General features: G+C 39.7%; 1 protein-coding gene and 1 long non-coding RNA gene across 3 annotated transcripts in view; one reads left to right on the forward strand and one right to left on the reverse strand.

Annotated features, from left to right (window-relative positions):
* Window positions 1-20,807, reverse strand: part of Pgant2 (polypeptide N-acetylgalactosaminyltransferase 2) — a 79,946-nt gene extending 59,139 nt beyond the window's left edge. Inside the window, exon 1 of the mRNA XM_087357512.1 lies at window positions 20,595-20,807. Within this exon, the coding sequence (XP_087213638.1) occupies window positions 20,595-20,684 (90 nt within the window). The 5' untranslated portion in view covers window positions 20,685-20,807. The remainder of the gene's footprint in view (window positions 1-20,594) is intronic.
* On the forward strand, window positions 15,554-18,876 carry LOC110832305 (uncharacterized). 2 transcript variants are annotated; one of them, XR_015537497.1, is made up of 3 exons: window positions 15,554-15,633; window positions 16,201-16,465; window positions 17,154-18,876. It is a non-coding gene; the product is annotated as an uncharacterized LOC110832305 (long non-coding RNA). The 2 variants fall into 2 exon arrangements; XR_002543882.2 differs by having other exon boundaries at window positions 16,201-16,216.
* Window positions 20,808-21,063: the final 256 nt, after the last annotated feature.

The following is a 21,063-nucleotide window of genomic DNA, read 5'->3' on the forward strand; positions in this document are numbered from 1 at the left end:
ATATCTACATACAAATATAAATTTCACTGTGCACAATTAAATTTGTTTCGTTAGCAACACGAGACAAGGATTTTATAATATTCCAGACAGAACAATGTTTTATAACACAGAAGGAAAGTAAGGGACTAGAGTAACGTCCAATACAAAAACTCTCCACGAGATTATTAAGCCTCTTAAGAAACCCATCAGTGGGAGAAAGAAGCTTTATGGCGACTTCCAGTTTTAGTTACGTAATTATGTCGTCACAGAACACTGATATTACGATGAAGAAAGAAAACAATGCGGTTAATCAAAAGGCGTTGTTATGTAAACGAAGAAACAAACTGAATACTTGGGGCAAAAGTTGAATAACTCCGAAATGGTTAAGTCATGTTATTTGTTATTAAAACAGTGAAAACGACAGCCCGATGTTACGGTAAAACAGATTGATGAATCCGCATGCGTGTTGAAGAAAGGAATAAACACATTAACGAAAGGCCTGCATGTAATTCTGACTACTTAAATCAGTTTTCGTCCTTCCTGAGAAAAACCTAATGAAGTCACTTACCCTCCTTTCCGTACCAAAGTCTTCAATTTGTCTGGCAGACAATTTGACTGTGTCGCATATATCATATCAGTTGGCATTAAATGGCTAATTTTATACAACACTGTAAACAAATCCCCGTGGTTGTTGAATTCTGGGAATTACTTCCCAGGCAGAACGCCGAAGCTGGAGGGATTATGAAAATGAATAGGATAATGGGCGGTGATGAAAAACGCACACTGTTTGCAAAACACTCGTCACAAGTTTTAATAACACCATTAATACAACACAAATAAACACTTTTACTTTATATACACCTACCAATACTTCTTGGTTTATTTCATGACGCTCTGCCAAGTGCAAGCGTTATACAGTACCGAAAAATAAACAACGGAATGACAAAGTAGAATTTAAGGTCTTCACGGAGGTGAATCTGAAGTTGGCTGTCTTCTGGGTTGTTGTGTAGTCTGGTAGAAGTTTACCGACGTTTCAGACGTCCTTGCTGCTTCCATCATCAGGGCGATCGCTCTCATGATGGAGGCAGCAAGCGAGCTTTATCCCCGGTACCCACTGGATGGGCCCTATGACCGGTCTGTAAATGTCTGGGAGTCGAACTCTTGTAACCACCTATTTTATGACCGGGCTTTTACGACTTGTACAGCAATAATAATAACAGAAATAAACTAATAAAACACAAACATAATCACATTTTCCTGGCGACATTACTGTCCGGAATATGACAGATCGAAGCTGATATATAACATTATGTTACATGCATTATAACCTAAACCCCACTGTTATACTGCAGCAGAAGGCGGGCTTTTCATGCAAATATGTAAACACACTCGCCAGGTTATTACGCTACAAATATTTTTCATAATCCAATGGAACTCATATAAAGGAAAGCTATAAGTAGTCACGACTCTAGCCACCACGAGGATGTAGACAGGGAGCGGAGACAAAGATCCGGAGCATTACATGACAATGTAAAGAGGAACCGAGCAAAAATATTCATTCACCGGATGATAGCCAAGAAGGTGGTAATGACATTAGTCGTTTAGTATATTATTGGTATCCTGTAAATAATGATGATATGCCCATCTGAATATCTGAAACATACTACCTATTCATCATGGAATGAGAATTAGTTTACACATAATGGATTTCTTTCTTAAAAAGGAAAACACAGATGTCTTTACAGACCAGTTCAGTAAAGTCAAGTGTTCCGATCTGAAATAAATTATCTGAACCCACTAATCGCCTGTTATGTATCAGATCGACACATTACGACTGTGAGATAAGTAAAATAGAGAGTACGGCTACTTGAATTTACATTCTATGAAGATAATAAGATGGAAGCTTATTTGAGTACACTCTATCCGTATAAGCCTACTGGTTTGCAACAAAATAACACATTCGACTCTGATGTATCTGAAATGGCGATTGTCACTTCGACAGTGCTAAACAGCAAATCCGAGAAAAAAAACAGGAGTTAAAAATCCATTGAAAATTTCCTCCTTTAATCTTCGCGATCCATAAAGTCTACATTTTGGGTAAGTTTCGATCTCCAGTGAAGACTTAAGAACTTCGTTGCTAACATGGCACCTTCATTTCCTGGGCATGAAACTGCTTTATTAATGTAATGTACAGAAACAAACACACACACACACACAGGAAGACTCTCTCCATACACTTTCTTAATTAGTGTGGCGGTGCTAAAAAGTGCTCCGAAATAGCAGTGATGTTATTGCCTAAATAAGCAAGAGCTAAATCTCCATTTAATACAGAAAAGTTTTTAAATTCTGTCTTTCGTCTATTTAATTCTGAGTTGTACTGATTGGTAGTTATTAGAGTAAGAAGCTACTTTCTAAGGAATTAGGTACGGATCTAACAAATATAATTTCAACAGGGTGTTCGCTACTTACGAAATAAATCCTCAATAAAACTGCATTCTCCATGCTTCTCAACAACGCACCATAATTACCAAACACGTCGATAACTCACCGCGCCATCTAAGGCATGGGTTCTGTCCGTTCGAATACTAGGGACGTGGATTAGAACCTCATGCGAGGTATGGATGTTTGTCGGCATTTCTCTGTGTTGTGCTATCATGTGTAGGTAAGGACCTTGTACCGAGCTGATCACACGCCCTACAAGTCCTACAAAATGTCTGAACAGATACATAAAGCCTAATCATTAGAGTAAATGACGATCAACGGCAGTAACTGTTAAATCTGTCCGTGAATGCACACAGACTAAAGATGTGGTATCTGCCGCTAGACGCAACATCGTCGCATTAATTGTTTTATGTTTAAATAAAAAACGTTTCTGAATAAATGCACTGTGTTAAATTGTTAGAACATACCTGCCGCGTGCTTGAAAGTGGGTCCCTAGATACGTGGGACTCTGCATTATCGTGCATACTACAATCGTCTTTTCTTGTTACGTTCAACAGGGTTAGAGAACGAACGTCCTGAGAGAGTGATTAGCACTCCTGCTTTGTATTCGGGATAACTTGGGATTAAATTTAAGCCCCGAGACTGACTGTCCTGGTTATGTTTTTTCGGTTTCTCCAGAGTGTGAGTGAACTTTCGCGGCTGGTGCCACATGCCCGCAGTTTACTGACCATCCTGTGGTACTACGCATGTGTTCTATTAATTCAATCCCCTGACAAGTTTATCTAATTCCATCTGTTATACATCTGTTTGCCAAATGTTCAGGTCACGATATTATGACGTGAAGGTCCAGACGGACTCCGTGCCTTCAGACCTTCACGGTGCATGAGCACCACGCCATAAGGGCGTGTGGAGGGCAGCCGAGGTAAGGCTCCACGCATTCTACCTTGCCACTAACTGCGTGACAGAAAATGGTCAGCTTCATGCTCCGGCTGCTTTATCTCTTGTGAATAATCCCTGGCACGAACTGAGCAGGAAGTTGAGACAGAGTGGTGACGAAGAGAGCAATGAGTAACCCAGCCGAGAATCAGACCCCTATCATTTGACTGTAGCCAGTCAAGTTACTCGTTACATTATGGTACATAGACCTCTTTCTTGGACCAAAGCACCACACCGTGAAGAAGGACATAAATTCCACGGCTCCTACAGGGACGTGAAACCAATCCGTCCAGCCCACGGAACTATGAAAGTGCGCTTAATCCACTGAAGCCCAATGGTAACTATAATTACCACTTTCTTTAACAACTAATAACTCTGCATTTTGTATTTTTGGGTTTCGTATGGTTCTCAGAGTAAACAGGAATTGTTTCTTCAAATAGCATTAACCAGTTGATCTTTGTCATGGAGAGGTATGGACTGAATTGTTGAATATTATTTAGTTGAGCTTCAGTTTCAAATGGATGGACAGACAGACATCTCGACGGACGGTTTCGTAACTCTTACCAACATAGAGATCGGTGGATTTCTGGTATGAGGACATCACTCCTACTTCGCGTTCGTAAGCTTATCGGTTAGAATCGCGGTTGAAATATCGGCATTACTGACTGAATTTTCTAGTGGTTTTGTTCTTAAAAGGCGTACGTGTGGCCCTGATGAGTTTGAATCTTGATTACACCTCAGTGGTGTCTTCTGGGTTGTGACGCCGTGTGGACTTGTAGGCGGGTACAAACTTTTCGGAGGTGTTTCTGCCTCTACCTTCAGGGCTGACGAATACCATCGATATCTTCAACGCCATGAGAACCAAAAAAAATTAATTACATCGATTAGTTCCCTGAAATGACGTAACGGATGGACGGAGAGGGTTAATCATCTACATTATGACTTGCTCGAAGTATCGCCTAGCAGCCAACAAATTTTAAGCATGATTCGTCTAGATAATTCCTTTTATTCCTCTTGGGAACATAGGGCTAAATGATTCGTCTAAGTGAAAATAAAACAATGACATCCCATGTAACAACATCCCAGCAAACAGACTACTGGCGTTCTCAGGCCCACTGGAACTAGTTTACCTAGAACCAATCTTCAACAAAAAATGAACACTTTAGTAGACTTACAATTCATCTCTCGGCATTCACTCTAACGACAACGTGCACACGAATGCTCTTTTAGAATGAAATGTGACTGGCTACTAGATGGACATTCGAAGCAACATTCCTGGCAGTGAAACGGATTCGTCTCTTTCTCCTCACTGTGTCGAGACCAACTCTGGGGCCACCCGTTGTCCTATGCAACGGGTACTGGGGGCGTTTCCTCCAGGGGACAAAGCGGCGGGAAGCTGACCACCAATGCCGAAGTCAAGAATACGTAGAGCTTTCTACAGGCATCTGACCTTTGTATGCTAAATGGACACACACCTTCAATTGTTCCAAATAAATTCTATTTCGAATGGGAGAGAAGATGTAATAATAAAACGCGAATGGCGTAAAATGAATGCCTATTTTAAGATATCATAATATATGCCTGGAGAGATTAACCAGAGCTATGTAAATCCTCTGTCAGTAAGGCACGTAGGTCTATTTTGGCTGAGATTCGAACCATGTACACACTGAAATATTATGGCCACGTAACGGCGAAGTCTGCTCGATCCGGTAAATGTGATGTAACGGAAGACAGTGCCATTTTGACAAAACGTAAATTTAATAACTGAATTTTATAACTTTTATATATTACATAACTAGACCTACTTCCAGAGTAAATTATTAATTAAGCAGAATCACATAGCAAAAATAACAACATAAAGAAGGAACGCATTTGATACTTAACCCTAAAAATAAAAAACTTCGTCTCTACCTCTAAGGGAAGACTTGGTTCAAGTTGTGTGAGAACAACGTCCTTAGGCGAATATCTGGACCTAAGAGAAAGCAAGCAACAAAAATTGAGAAAATTACCGTTAAGTTAATCTGCTGTGATAGAAACGAAAGCAGGCGAAATTAAAATGGCATGACTCAATTCGAAGCCTAAAGCAGTCTTCACGTGGATGTACGGCGAACGTGTGCCCTGTCTCCCGCGGCAAGGCCGACAAGTTCAGTCACTCTCTGCAAGAGTGAGCTATCGACCATGTAAATACTGCATTGTAGAAATTAGTCCCATCTTCAACCACTCCTTGACAACACTTTTCACCAAAATTAGTTCATTTTACAGTGTTTACAAACTCCGAGGCATAAAATTCTTTAAACAGGCAAATAAAACGGTGTTTCATCTGACAGGGAAGAGACATGGGGGGGTCCCCAAATCGGATGGCGAGACATGGTGCGGTATTACGTGTCTTTCCTCGGCCCCTCCACGCATATTATGGGGCAGTACCTCCCACGTACTTCCTTATTTATCTACTATAACCATCTTGTCATTAATGATATAGTATTTTATTTATTCTCTTGACAAAGCGTCGTAAAATAAACCAAGAAACAACAGCAGAGGAGACACGCTTTATACACACCGGGTAACACCCGTTCTGAATTCTTCGGCTGCTTTCTTTCAAAGAGATGAATAGGGGTAATTTGCCAAAGTGCAGTGTCAAAATGGGGAAGGAGTGTGATACACAGTTATAACCGTCAGTTCACGTCCCTCTTATGGAGAACAATCGACTCAGAGCAAAGGGAAAACATTATGTTTGTTCATTTCTCATTTAAAAGCACAGTGAAACTTCGGAACACGAACGCCGTGTCGTTACGGCCCCGGAAAGTATAATTTATTTGTATGCAGAGAGAGTTACTGTTTTCTATCAATTCTATGATGGCAGCGATGGACAAAGCCAACTACAACAATATTGTATGATCTGAGGTTTTCACAGCGGTGAGTATGAAGATTTCTGTCTTCTGGGTTATCGCCCTGATGACGGAGGCAGTATGACCTCTGAAACGTTGGTAAGCATCGACCAGACTACACAGCGCAACAACCCAGAAGACAGAAATCTTCAAATATAGCATTTACTTTAAATAAAGGAAGTCAATAGGAGCAGAACATGTACATCGTATGGGGAAACAAGAAATGTAAACAGAATTTTCTTTTGGAAAATATCTGCAAAATGATCACTTTGAGATCCAGAAGGAGATGCGAGCATATTTTTAGGGCAGATCTTACAAAATCTCGACGTGAAGATGGGTGGTGAGTGAACAGTGTCCGATATAAGAACTTGATATTATAGGCGCTCGATGACCAACAGATAATTAATTAGGTGGTTTCTTTTCGCTGTAGTCTATATGTTTGGTTGTGGTCAATTTTAATACATTACTTTATCGAATTAATTATTTTAAAACTGTAACTGTTATTTGTAATCATTTAAACATTCAATGAAACGACTGAACAGAGACATAAATTGAGTAGCTCCATATTCACACAGATAAAATACTTGAGTTTCGAAAAGCATAAAATTTTTAAGCATGTCCATATATCTCGGAATTCTAATTGTCTGTAATCATGTTGGAAGCACAATTTGTTTTCATATCAACCGTAGTGAGTGTTTCAATGTTCACATGTCGAGTGCAGTTATTTAATTCGCCATCAGGTGGCAGTGACGGCTGTTCATTATGCACGCAACCAGCTCCATGGTGCTCATCATTATTCGCTCATGCGAAACAACTGTCAGCTGTTACCAAAATATAAAAAAACGGATATTTATTTCATATGAATTGTCACAGTCAATGCAATCTGTACAAATACACAGTACAGTGCGGCTTGTAGTTGAGAAATGCAGACTCGAATCCCGGAAGGACATCTTCGCTGACCTATCCCTCTGTATATTTTGGTATAGTTAACAGCTATTCTGTCGCGAATGTCCAGGGAATTCCCTGGCTGTGGACTCCCCACCTAGTCACGTGCGCAAAAGCGCATGTAGATCCAAATGTTAAAGTGCTCATTATTGTTCAATTTCAAGCAAAAGCTGAAACGATCGACCATTTTCCATAAAAAATCGTTCAGCCGTTCTCTAGTTTTTCATGCGAACAGACGTACTGAAGGCGGGGCAAAGCGATTTTAATAGGCGCTCTGGAGAATGCAAACGAGCGCAGTAAGTCTTAATTGCTGTCTGCAGCCGCACGTTTAAGACATCTGACTTTTCTTTTACTCACGCCATATCTTTTTTATTTATTTCCTCTTCTCATCCCTTTCGTCTTTCTTTTTTACTTTTGTTACAAAAGGAGATATATTTTTCACAACTACAGGCTGTATGAGAGATTCTAAACTTTCCATGGTTAGTCATTCAGTAATTAGATTTCCTTGTGTACCACACTTTGACCAACTGCAAGGCGCAGAACATAGACAATTCAGCCTGCGTTCAAATATGCATGTGAAGTCCATTTTACTGCGTGTTGACACACATTTGCTTAGCAAACCAGTGTTTGCCTGTCACAACCCACAAGCCCACGGTGAATGAGAACATCGCACTAAGAGAAGCACAGTATGCCTTGAACAGATGATATTCAGCTAGTCAACAACTTCTCTTGAATTAAGTGACGGTTCGATATCGCCATCACAAAGTTCAACAATGCATCCTACCGATCCACTTCAGACCTTTCCTATCTATTTTCTAATAAACTTTAAGGAGCAGTCATTCTTCACTGGCAAACAGTCGCTCAGTAAAGAAATTATCAGCTTCTATGGAGCCCAAAGGCTCATTACCGTCTTCACAAAAGCCAACCGATAGTCCCTACCTTCATCCAGCTCAATCTAGTCCACATCTTCAAGTTTTATTTAAGATCCGTTTTAATATTATCCTTCATTTGCGCCTGGGTCACTTAAATGGTTTTTAAACTAAAGTGTTATCGTGCATTTTTCAGTCTCCAGTGAATAGACGTAATATAAATTTAAAAAACAACTATTTCTAGGCCTCCTTAATGATCTTCTAGTGCTTCTTATGTTATTTAACAATCCTTCTACAGCTGCACTGGTTCTTTAATGTGGAATGGTAAGATGCTTATGGATGAATTGGAAAAGATGTGGAAGGGTGAGGCACTGGTTTATGTTAAGGTACTGTAACATCATTTGCCTGAATGGGACTCACGAAACACTGACGAAACTTCAGTGGACCGATTAATAAACCCGGAAATTTTAAAATCTGAAGGAGCACGGTAAGGACTCAATCATGACTCTCTGCCATCCCTTCACACATTTTCGAATAAAAATCATGTCAGCATTTCCTGTTATCCAATGCGTGGTCCTTACACAAAACGTAATAAAAATCCGACTAAGTTTTAGACTTGAAAGCTGTGATATAAAAAGTTAACTTTTGCTTTTAGCGTAAACAGAATTATGACGCAGCGGGATGACTGGGAAAACTACAGGAACACTCTCACGGGATCGTCTAATGAGGATTTGGCGGAAAAACAATATCTCAAGAATGTTCTTGCTTGAGTTAACCGTGACACTCGAAAAGAGTCTGGTGTTTAGACTAAACAGACTTAGAAACAACGCAGCAATACAAATACTAATGTACACTTATATATTTCAGGTGGACGTTTCTTGGCGATTACTTCATTCAAAGTTTATTAAATGACGCTGTCAGCAGCTCAGACTATAGGCCTACAGCGTCAACTGGCCTTCCTGGCGTCTAGATGTAGATTCTAGAGAAAACAAGACAATCCAGTCAGAATATCCAGTAGGCTGTCTGGGCCGAGGAGTCAAGCCGGGACCTCCAAAATACAGAGCAGGAGCGCCAACAACTAGGCCGCGACTTTCGGTCTCGCTGTGTTGCTTATTGTTCCCTTCAGTTATTTTGTAGCGTTGTGTGAACTGAAGAGGATATAATGACAAATGTCTGTAAACAAGAAACTTAAGAAAATATATGTACGTAAGAGGGATTACTAAATGATCTCTTGAGGAAACTCATAACGTCAAATATCACCATTTATACACGGCGCAAGTCACCTACTATTGTTACGATAATGAAATGTGGGAGGTTATGATGGGCTGGGCATGCTAATTCAAATGTATAAAGAATATGGCGAAATAAACCTCTTTAGTTAGATAGAGAGCACTTCGAAGACAGGGACAAATAAATATGGACAATATTAAGATGTGTGAGGAAACCAAACAGTAAGAATGGGCGGTAGATGGTACCATTTGAGGATCGCCTGCGGTGGTAGGCTTTGGTATAACTTAGCTATGATGAACCTTCAGGTTCTGCTATCAGGGTTAGTTAGTCAGTGCAGATTATGAGTACTGGATGACAAAGTGTTGTTCATTTAACGACGCCCTACCGTGAGTACTAACTCCATTAAACAGAATTTTTCTTCAGAGGCTGATAGCACACCCACGCTAAGATATTCAAGAAATTTGCCTCATTATATGGAATCCGAATTCTCATTATCATGTTCATAAAAGCCCGCCACTGGAGAGTATCCCGAACCAAAAGAACCCAATCCATACTCCCCATCACTATGAGCTTAAGACCCATTTTAATATTATCCTCCCATATACGTGATTTCAGAGTGGTCAGCTCCCTTCAGGTCATTCAACCAAAATGTTGTATTTCACATCTCCTTATGCGCCCTGCACACTCCGCCGGCCTTATCCTCCTTGATTTGATCATCCTAATATTATCTGATGAAGACTAAATTATGGAATACCTCATTATGAAGTTTTATCTACCCTCCCGTCACTCCATCCCTCTTAGGTATAAATATTTTCCTGTAAATGTAAATGATTAATTCGAAGAAATGTAGAAGTGATCGTGGCCTACTTTATGTCTTTATTCCAACATCTGCTTTAACGGGTTGAGGAAAACCATAACATTTCACAATAACCTGACTCTGCGCAGAGATTTGCACCGACGGACTTCCAGATACGAAGTCAGGGCTTCTACCACTGCACTACGAAATTACGCAAGAAACTTGCAGAGTGATATCAATTTTAAGACTGGGAAAATCTTGGATAAATCGGTCGTGCTCTCTTTTGTTGCATCAAACCTGTGACAAAATGGGGAAAATAACGACACTCGTTCAGTATCACTAGTCTAGAACCAGACCAGACCAATTTTGTTTTCTGGTTAAATTATCTAAGAATGTCACCTGATTGCCGCCAAGGGGTCAGCATACGGAATCCACGACAATACGTTACGTTGTGCTACGTCAGATGTTGACGCACTGCGGACTGAGGAAGAACAAATGAAATGCGACCAGTGAAAGGAGAGAGAGAGAGAGAGATGTGCGTGTAGATCTGGACTGACAAAAAGAATAATCGAAGGTAAGTAATTTTTCATCTTCAAAAATAATTTAAAATGTAACATCTTCATAAATCCTCTTGAGAAAGAAAGTACCAACTTCCAGAACACATCATTAATACTAGTGACAGTTTGAATTAAGATTCCGGTATCAGAAAATAAATTTCTCTCCGGTCCAAGGAGTCTCCGTGGTTTCCTTTCTATCTGGCTTATCATATCGCAATGTCGCGGCATGATATATCATCATTAAACAAACTGTTCAAAAGACCCACATTTGGCCTAGAGTACGCTCAACTAAAACGAGAATAACACAGCGGCAATTTTAATTCCTGGTGCATCTTTGAATATCTCTGTATGTTGTACATTTTGATACGAAGGAACATTTCTGGGAGTCTAAAGTTGGAGTTAAGTCCGATATCCGTCATTTATAATTTACACCAATTAACATTTGGTTTGTTCGAATTTCGTTAATCGCAGCATACACCGACATCACTATTGTTTTCTTTGCCTTTACAGCAGGCCTGCCAAACAAGTGGCCACCTCAGATATCGGCAAATTCCATTTTATGTGGCTGTCATATTGAAAAAATTAGCACCTGTTAACATGCCCGAGGGACATTACGGGAGTTCCCCCTACCAATTTTTTGGAATATAATTTCAGTACATCAGATTAAAATACTGGTGAATTTCAGGTTCGTACAGCAAATATAAAGATGGATATCTTTTGGGCTGTTGCGCCATGTAGTCGGATATACATATCGACGTTTTAGAGGAACTTACTGCCTCCATCATCATCGCCATGATGATGGAAGATTAATATATTGTTTGTAGACCTTGGAACTCCTCTTCCGCGTGTGTTAACAATGGGAATGGCTTCATCACTTTAACATTTCAAATACATAAATGTTCAATTCAACAGAATTACATAACAACACATTCAATTAACACGAGATTAAATTTCCAATATCGTGCTCTGCTCCTTTTTATAATGCAGTCCTGGCCTCAAGGTTAGTTATAAAATTGGCCTGCAAGTATACGGGTGTGAAACGTGTGGTTCACTCTCATCCGTACGTCAGAGTTAAGACTATGGTCGTCAAATGTAACACACTTCGTGAATTCCCATAAGAGTAATAGCATCCTATTTTAAAGCCATGCAGCTTTCTACGTCTTTGACAAAATTCCCTAATTTTAACTGTTTGCCCATCCCCATGGCTTCGCAGTCTCAGGTAGCATAGATTGTGAAAGTAAGCAGATGCGTCCGAAGATATTTTGGAAAATCTCTGTGATTGTAGAACGCCAAGGTTCGAAGCAACCTGTAACACCGATAGAACCAGAACATGAACAAATGAACTTGGTACTTTAGCCTTTATGCTGCCACATCTCGCATATTTTATTCCTGAAGTCAAAGTTTTCAGTCGTGCAAAATCGTTCAAATCCATAGCGGATGTTCCGGGAGAAACTTCCGGTCAGAGTTCATAGTGATTCCTCTAATCAAATTTTGGAATAACATCGGAAGAAAACAGAGCAAAATTTTACGGCTCCCATCACTATACACTTCGTTTCAAAGAAAAAAATTAAGGTAGACGTTTACGCTTTCAATTTTTGAACAAGAATTCTCAACTGGTAGAAGAACAAGGAATAATATGAAGTAGTTAATATACTTCCTTTCACCCAATGGGCTCGCTTAAATCTGAGGGACAGAATGCAGCTTTAGTCCAATGACAAAAACTTTAAAATATCAATGTTCCACTTCATACATGCGAAGTTCTGTGAAGTTCTGCTCAGTACTGTCTTGTTACAGAACAGCTCCTTGGTTTAAAATTGTTCTTAAGCTTTTAAAGTAGGGCTAAAAATCACAAAAGCAAAATAGTAATTTCAGATACGAACAATTTTCACTATGACAGAGATAAGAATTCTTAGAATAAAACCTTCATACAAAATCTGTTTCGTGTTACAGATGCATGAGAAGAAGAAAGTCGTCTTTCTTTATTGAATACAAAACACGTGAACAAAGAAAGTACTTGGAATCAACATAATGCCTACCAAACAATGGAAGTACAGAAGTAGAACACCGGAAATGAATTGGAAGATTCCCAAGACACGAGAAATTTCCCTGATGTTGGCCACACCAGTAGCTTGTACGACTTCCTGCATGCATTCACTTCGTGCAACGAGTTCAAATAACGCAAAAGAAATGCTTGACTAACAAGTGCGGAAAGATGTACTCCAATCTGGACACAGCACAGATACTACACTGCACATTCATAACTTCAATTTCTGGCGGCTGCTTAATAGTACAGCTATTAAAATGCATAGCAAACAAGAGTCACAACCTTAAAAGCAAGTAGTTTACCAATTCCTTCAATAAAATTGTTGAGTTCGATTTGCGCTTCATATAATGTACAGGCTACGATGTGAAGGTAAGTACCCAAAATTAAATTCGCCCAATAATTTTTCATACCACTTCGCAAGAAATGCACACAGAATTGTGGTGGTAAAACTTTTGGAAAGCGACCAGTTAGAAAAAAGGAAGGAGATGGGAATAGTAATATTAAAACGGGTCATACAGAAATGCGTATCGAGAATTTAAACTGAGCTGTCCTGGTTCAAGATCTTCTTTGGTGCAGGCCAGGCATATCAGACTCAGCGCCTACTAATGGCCGCTGTTCCAGGGTAATCACATGGGTGAGGAAATTCATAACCGCCTACTTTTACTTATTCCAAGCTTAAGCTTAAGATATATTTTCCGTTCCTCTATTTCCTCAAAAGCACACACAAATATGAATTTGATTGAAATACATTTCCACTTCATTCAATCGAAGTATAAAACAGCGGTACATAAGTCGCTATTTGACATGCATTTGAAATTTGAACTTTATCAAATTGGGACATTTGGGGCCGCACATCTTGTAAATACGAGAATAGAGTCGGGCCGTATAAAATATTGAAAATGCTGCAAATCTGCCTAGTGTAAGCAAAGTTGAACCTTGGGGTTTTCTTACCAAATAATCAGTGTCCATCGCGAATGCTTTCCTCCATCCTTAACATATTACTATCTTACGTTTAAACCACAATGACGTTCTGTCCACGGTGCCGCCATTGTGTAGGTTACAGCACTGGCTTTTGTTTTAGTAAGTTCCTGCTGTGGATAAAAATATTTGGGAGTAAATCAAGGGGCTGTCAGGCGCACGGGTGGGTGCTTTTGTTTCACTGCCTTCTGTACGATAATATCTGACAAGGAGGAAACGACGAGAAATTGGAGGCCTTAGGCTACAGTTCTTACTGTCATGAGCAGTTCACATGAGGTCACGAAGGATTTGGTTCTTAGTTAAAAATCTTGAAGATTAATTACGTAAAATATTTATCCAATTTCGGGTGGTAAGAAAAGTAGCTCTCCTTCACACATAACGCAATGGTTACTCGATATGAACATCAGGCCATTAACAACCTCCAAATACTAACATTTTTAGCTTTCTTATAAAAAGTACCAATACGGTGACCATGCAAAATTAACGTTGTTTAGTGTAGGATCTAAAAAATCTGTACGGTAATAGAGATTCAAAATATATGGAATTTTTATGAAGGTAACTTCGAGATAAAATGGCGACTACGCCAAATATTGTGGTGCGGTGATAGGCGAAGCACTATAACCTGGTAAGTGGAATCTGTGGTAACATCCTTAGGAGCTCTAATGAACCACGGAACAAATATTAATCAGCATATAAAGTTGAAATTGTACGTATATTTATTTGTGTTTGTTCGTTCACAGTTCGGGAACGGGTGTACCTGGCATACTTATTCCTCGAGATCAGGAAGAGAACACGGCAGGGTCAAAACTCCGGAAGAAATGGCATGAGATCGACTGCAGGTGAAGGCGATTCCTGTAGCTCGGAAACCAAGCACGACAGAAGAACGGCGCCAAGACAAAAGTTGTTTGTCTCGAAGATTAGATTACAGAAACGAAGACCACAAACCCGAAAAACTGTCCTCGGATCTATTCCCGATAAGGATGGTTTCTGTTGCTCGGAAACTATGCATGATGGAACGGCGCAAAGTACAAACTTGTTTCGGTGAGGAGATTAAAAGAACTAAGGTCACAAACCCGAACATTGCTGGGTTCAGAGTCTCGGTGAAGATGGATTTAGACATGATGACGACGACGACAACGACGACGACGATGATGATAATAATAATAATGCAGGATTTGAGGTTCTCACGACAGTGAGTTTGAATGGCTGTCTTCTGGATTGTTGCGCCGTGTAGTCTGGTAGAAGTTTACCGACGTTTCAGAGGTTCATGCTGCATCCATCATCAGGGCGATGAGAATACCCATATACTTGTTATTTTAAAAAAGCTTTATTGTTATTACAACACAAGTAACAATTTAGTCGATAAACATTATGGCGAGACAACTCCTAAATCGGTTAATATGTATGAAGAATGAGATGGGTGGGGCATGTAGAGCGCATGGATGGGACAAGAGGTGTGCACCAGGTATTAGTTGGGAACCTGAGGGGAAGAGACCGCTGAAGAGACCTAGACGTAGATTGGAAGATAATGTTAGGCGGGATCTGCGTATGGGAGATAGGAGTTGAAGGAGACTGGATTTCGTTGGCCCAGGACAGGGTCCGGTGGAGGGCTTTGGTTAGTTCGGTGATGAACCTTCGGGTTCCGTAAGCCATCTAGTTAGTTAGTTAGTTAGTTAGTTAGTACATATTTTTCGGAAGACTCGGATCGCCATCATGTTGGTATTGTCCAACGCAGTTTTAAGCTTCGTTACTTCACATAAAAACATAAAACTTCTTTATTTATTTGTAAGTATATTTCTGCACAGCATTTATCAACAACCGTTTCCATGGAAACTGAGGTCTCCATGACTCCATGGCAACAAAACTGCCATGACGAAGTCACTGGCTGTTCTGTGAATGGGGCAAGGTAGATTCAACAAGTTTTGTACCATCAAGTGACAGTTTTACCGTGGAAACGCGGATTGAATCAAAGGTGACTTGAAGTGTGATTCGTGGTGGATTAAGTAGCCCTGGAGCAGGTTTTCCTCCAAGTTCTTCGGGTTTCCCGTGCTACTCTTCATTCTACTACTGCTCCATACTTATCTGTAACCTCCGCACGAGCTGTGCCATAGCCCTGACTAAGCAGCATAGTATTAACCCTTATCTCTGACTTGGCACATAGAGAAGTAAAAGAAGTTTTTATGTAACATGCCAATCATATCGTGCTTGCCTTGTAAGCCGAATGCGGCTTGATAACCGTAACTTGCGCAATCCTGCCAGTACGGAAGTTGCCGACTGCGGTTCAGGAGATCTTGGTTTCCCGTCATCGGCCGATTCTTTGTCTTTTTATTTAACTTGCATTTTACGCTCTACCGGAGCGAGAAAGTGATTGGTAGCCTGATACACGACAATTAGCAGAATCGTGTTGAGTTAGCGAAAACAAACGACTAATTGTCTGCCAGTGGCGATAACTGTCACTTTAAGTTGATGATAATTCTAAAAAGTGGGTCGTCTTCATGGTGCATTATGGGCATCTAATTTTCTGTATTTTTTCTTCCAGATAATGAATATGCAAGGTAAGTGAGTGTATTATTGAAACGGAACAGAACAGATTTCATTACAAATGCTTAAACTATAGGTAATCGTCTGTTTCTTTGTCATTCTCCACAGTTACGAAATAGAGAGTTTTACATACGACAAGCAAGTTGGTGTAATTATATTATACTCACCACAGATTTATAATAGCCTAACGCGTAATAGTAGCAGCGAATAAGAAGGATGATGTTAGCACGGAATGTATGATTACACCGAAATTCATACTGAAGGTAGGAATCGCGGAGCGCAGATTTATAAACTGGCATTCGATAACAAAACACCGTGATATAATACAGGTATAGGTCTAATAAGGAATGAATGGACTAAAGGTAAAGTTGTAGACAGATGAAGAAGCGGGGACAGGCTACTTGAAAGACCGAAGATTTAATAATACTGAAAGAAAGTCGAAGCAATATGCCTACGTTGAGAAGGATGGATGGTAATCATTCTAAGATAATCCAGTGAATGTTCGGATATTTAGTATGTGTTCTTGCAATTCAATCCTGAAAAGAAAAGAAACCAGCTGTTTCATTATTCCTTCTAAAACTTTCAAGAGATTCGGTGCTTCCTTTGAATTAACACCCTACCTATTTCTAGCATCGCTAGACCACAACATCATAACTACAGACACAAAAACAGGCTATCAATACTTATCAGATCTGCAACATAATAAAGTGGAATTCAACCCGCAAAAGCTCAGAAAGAAAAGGATTCGAGATTTATTACGCACTAGCCCTTCTGGTATTAAAGTCGTAACAATGAAGGCCAAACTTGAATAAACATGGTTGTCAAAATAAAATTCATGAAATGGCCAGGAAAATCAAAATGAACTTGTCATAAAAGTAGCCAAGTCATTTTAGAATAAATACAGAATGAACTAGTATTAACAAAATTAAATTAACTTGCCATGTTCTCCAGAAAGACTTCGGAAATTAATGAACTGCAGAGTCAACAGGACAACGAACCAAGAAACGATTAAAGAAATGAGGGCAGAACGGGTCGACAAACTCCCTGGATGATTACGATAAGAACGTTCTAACTCTCGCAATTACCTACAATTTGACAACAGGTCCTGGCCGAACAGAGGGAACAGCGGTTTATGGCGTGGGTACTGGCCACTCGAAATCTGGGATCGTGGGATTGAATCCCACTCTAAGCGTGAATGTTCTGTGTTATGTAGACAGACGCCATGCGTCGGGCCGACCTTCTGTCCAGTTAGTCCCACCAAACGTAAAAGAAAAGTTAGAAAATCCGGCAGAAAATTTCATCAGAAACAAATCAATGTGCGATGCCCAATGTAGCAACTGCAACACGCGTATCCCTACAGATCACACTTTTCTTTATGGCAAACTGAATTTCCGGCCCATGCCTTGATTTCTAGTTCTTTGTAATTCCACAATAACAGCAATTCGCAGAGCAGAATGACGGTTATAAAGTTTAAATTCTAAAATTTGTTTTTGTCCACTGAATTCTACACAGAAATGTAAAAAAGGAGCATGGTTGAGCAGTAGACCCTACTTGTCTGTGGTGGGTGTGGTGTCGTCACGCCAACCAACCCAGACGATCAAATTTAAAAGTTCAGGAGAAATTCGCCTAAAAACCGAACAAGCATCGAAGAATGAGGATAACTGCCTTGTCCTGTTTAAGGTAGAGTACTAATTTACCGATCCCATTAGACGGGCGGATTTGACGTGAGCACAAACGAAGGGATCACGAGTTCATTTCCCGCTCACGATATACCTGTCATGTGATTTTTCATCACAGCCAATAATCCAACTCACCCCCCCCCCCCCCCAACAATTTGGGTGTCCTACCACGATCCGGGCCTCTGTAGAGATAAAACAGGGCTTAAGAAACCTGCCAATACCTGGCATTAGTTGGATTTATGAAGTCAGGAGAACAGCAGTCCTGAGAAAAAGAAATCCTAGTAACCTATGAAACAATCAGAGTGTGAGACATAACGGGATAGTTTAACAGACCCACGATCTTCTGTCGCTCATTACGCCCTGAAAATGGGGACTAACTCTGTGGAGAAAATTCTACCTTCAGAAGGTGGTGATGATTCAGCTGGTCAACATATTTCCAACCTTTGTGGAACCCAGTTCATTACTGTGTTCACGACAGCCCACCACTGGACTCTGTCTTCAGCCAGATGAATCTAGACTACACTCATTTACGTATCGTTATAATACGGAACGCTTTGTAGGCTTACAGGCCGATGCAACGCTGTTACTTTACATTGGATAGAAATCGCATATTCTTTGAAAATTCTTCACCACTGAAACGCCCGTCCTTTCAATTGTGCTAGGATTGCTTCCACCCCCAAAGCTTGCACAGGCATCACATTGGAACTGGCGATGACAAATAATTATAAAGGTGTAAAGGTGGTGTGAGATTACACTCAGTAGTTTTCATGGGAAGTCACCCACTGCTGCATATTGTTAATAAATAAATAAATAAAGCGACAGCACCCACATAATTCTTTTTCTCGCAATATTTCTGAAAGCATTATTGAACAAAATTTGTCAGAAAACCCGGACGAAACTACTTGGAAAATCCAGGCGTAGAATATTATGATGGATCTCAGTAACACAGGGTGAGATGATGTAGATGCATGCATGTAGGGCTAGATCTGGATAAGGGCCGGAAGCAGATTCCTGTGAACAATTTCTTGACTAGCTGGATGACTATTAGCTTCTCAAGGGCTCTACTCCATGGAATTAGTTCGGTATTTTTACACATCCTTATAGACATTACTCTGCATGAGTGGAAATTCATCTGAAGTTTGTTTCTTTCTTGTTTGCGTGGGTTCGGGGGACTTTACCCTCCTAGTTTATTGGGGATTTATGGTAGGATTGCCAGATTTTTTCTTTCTTTTTCTTATAGGTATGCTTCTTAATCGACTTACCAACCCCATCAGACATTACAAAACGATAAAACAAGACTAGAATGGTGTCCTCTTTGGAGTACACACAAATTCTACTTTCTATCCCCACTTTTTAACATTATCTAGATATTGCTCATCAAGGCCGATGACGTCATATAAACAGTGTCATTCTCACCTCACAATCTTGAGCATACGACAAACTGGTATTACTAATTATAGAATATAAAAAAGTGTGCAATTTTGGGCAAGTCTCAAATGGCACAACGCTGCAAAAATTTCATAAAAATGTATATAGCTATTTTCGATTTATTACATGCATAAATAGAGACGAGCACCATCCATCAAGGTCAATGACGGTAAGTCTGGTCAATTTCTGCATTTCCGTCTCAAGCACGTGAAGGAAAGTTGACACCAAAGAATTTTAACAAATCATTTGAGCATCTAAACTGCTCATATTAACCATCCCTGCAAATAAAATAATCGGACACAGTACTCTTCTTCAAGTTCTGTTTAGTTAAAATCGGAAACCAGCCATTACATCCGGCCAAGTCTAGTGGGCCGGACTGAAGGCTGTCGCGAACCTCGGGTTGATAATCTAAGACTTATATCTCCTTCATTGTCTGGGTTCATACTGAATTCTAACCTGATAGAATAAAAACAAACACAACGGCAACTTTAACACCAGGGAATGTTTGTAGCCATCAGACAAACATAAAGTGAACGCACCCCTCAGTTACACTATCGATGATTGTTGATATCATATCAACACCTACCCCACTAACAAACTTTTCAGTCACAAACCCAAAAACTCCTCTGACGAGCAAAAAATAAATACTGGCTACTAAATATAATGTTGAAGGCATTACACCCAAACACGAATAAAGTATAACAAACTGCATTGTACAGAATAAGTGCGTGCGTGTGTTTGTGTAGTGTTGGTCAGTAACTCAGTAAATCACGATATAAAAATGTTTAAGCCAGCGATAAAAGAGTATCTCCTATCTCATTCCTTCTACTCAGTAGAACAATTTATAAATACATGTAAGTAATAATGGTGATAGTTTCTCATCATAATTATTTTGCTGTAATACTGTAGTTCCAAAAATCTGTAAATAGCTGTTAAATATATGTATTTATATTTGTACTAGAAACAAATATTGTATTTGTGCTATGGCCTGTCCTTGGCTTAGGCCTATGAAGGATCTATGGAATGTAAATAAATTCTATTCTATTCTACTCACTGCAAGAACGATAAACCGACCCATGGATATAAAACATTCCATTCACTTAGTCCTTTACAATAAAATGTGATACCAATAAAAGAACTGCGTGATAATAGGATTATTTGCTCATAAAGCTAACATCAACGGCAATTAATTCCTGGTTTTAATTGCAAGACTAAATTTATTTAATATGCAATTATGAAGACCGGCAATTTAACAAAAACAATGTTACATAAAACTGAACTGTACCTTGCCTTCTCTAGAAACCTGAAGGTAATACACGATGACGAACATCCATGCCATTGAGAACAACAATAACAATTTCACGTTACGTCTCATTCTTGAAAAGAATATTTTGACACTTCTCAGTCTTCCAGTAATCACGACCACAAACAAAAACCAAACACCCACCTTCCTCAACTGACAGAAACAAACTGCAGACGCATGTTAGTTCAACGTGGTATCACCAGAATGTGCTGTTCTCCTGCGACGTACACAGAGAAAGTAAATTGGAATTAGCTCTGCTAGTTGGCTGCGACTCCACAGAAAGATAAAAGTAACTTGATGCGGATGGATGTGTAAGGCATCTAAAAATTGAAAATAAGAATGGTAATTTCCGTAATTCACTGGCTCAACGAAATTTAATACAGATCAAGTTGTAGATGCAAAATTGCTTCGTATTCAAATATTGTTATTAATGCCCTTTATAATAAACCAT

The sequence above is a fragment of the Zootermopsis nevadensis genome, unplaced genomic scaffold (genome assembly GCF_977971745.1).
Source record: "Zootermopsis nevadensis isolate Lab colony 2312 unplaced genomic scaffold, Znev_1.0 Znev_ptg000028l, whole genome shotgun sequence".
Taxonomy (NCBI): Eukaryota; Metazoa; Arthropoda; class Insecta; order Blattodea; family Termopsidae; genus Zootermopsis; species Zootermopsis nevadensis.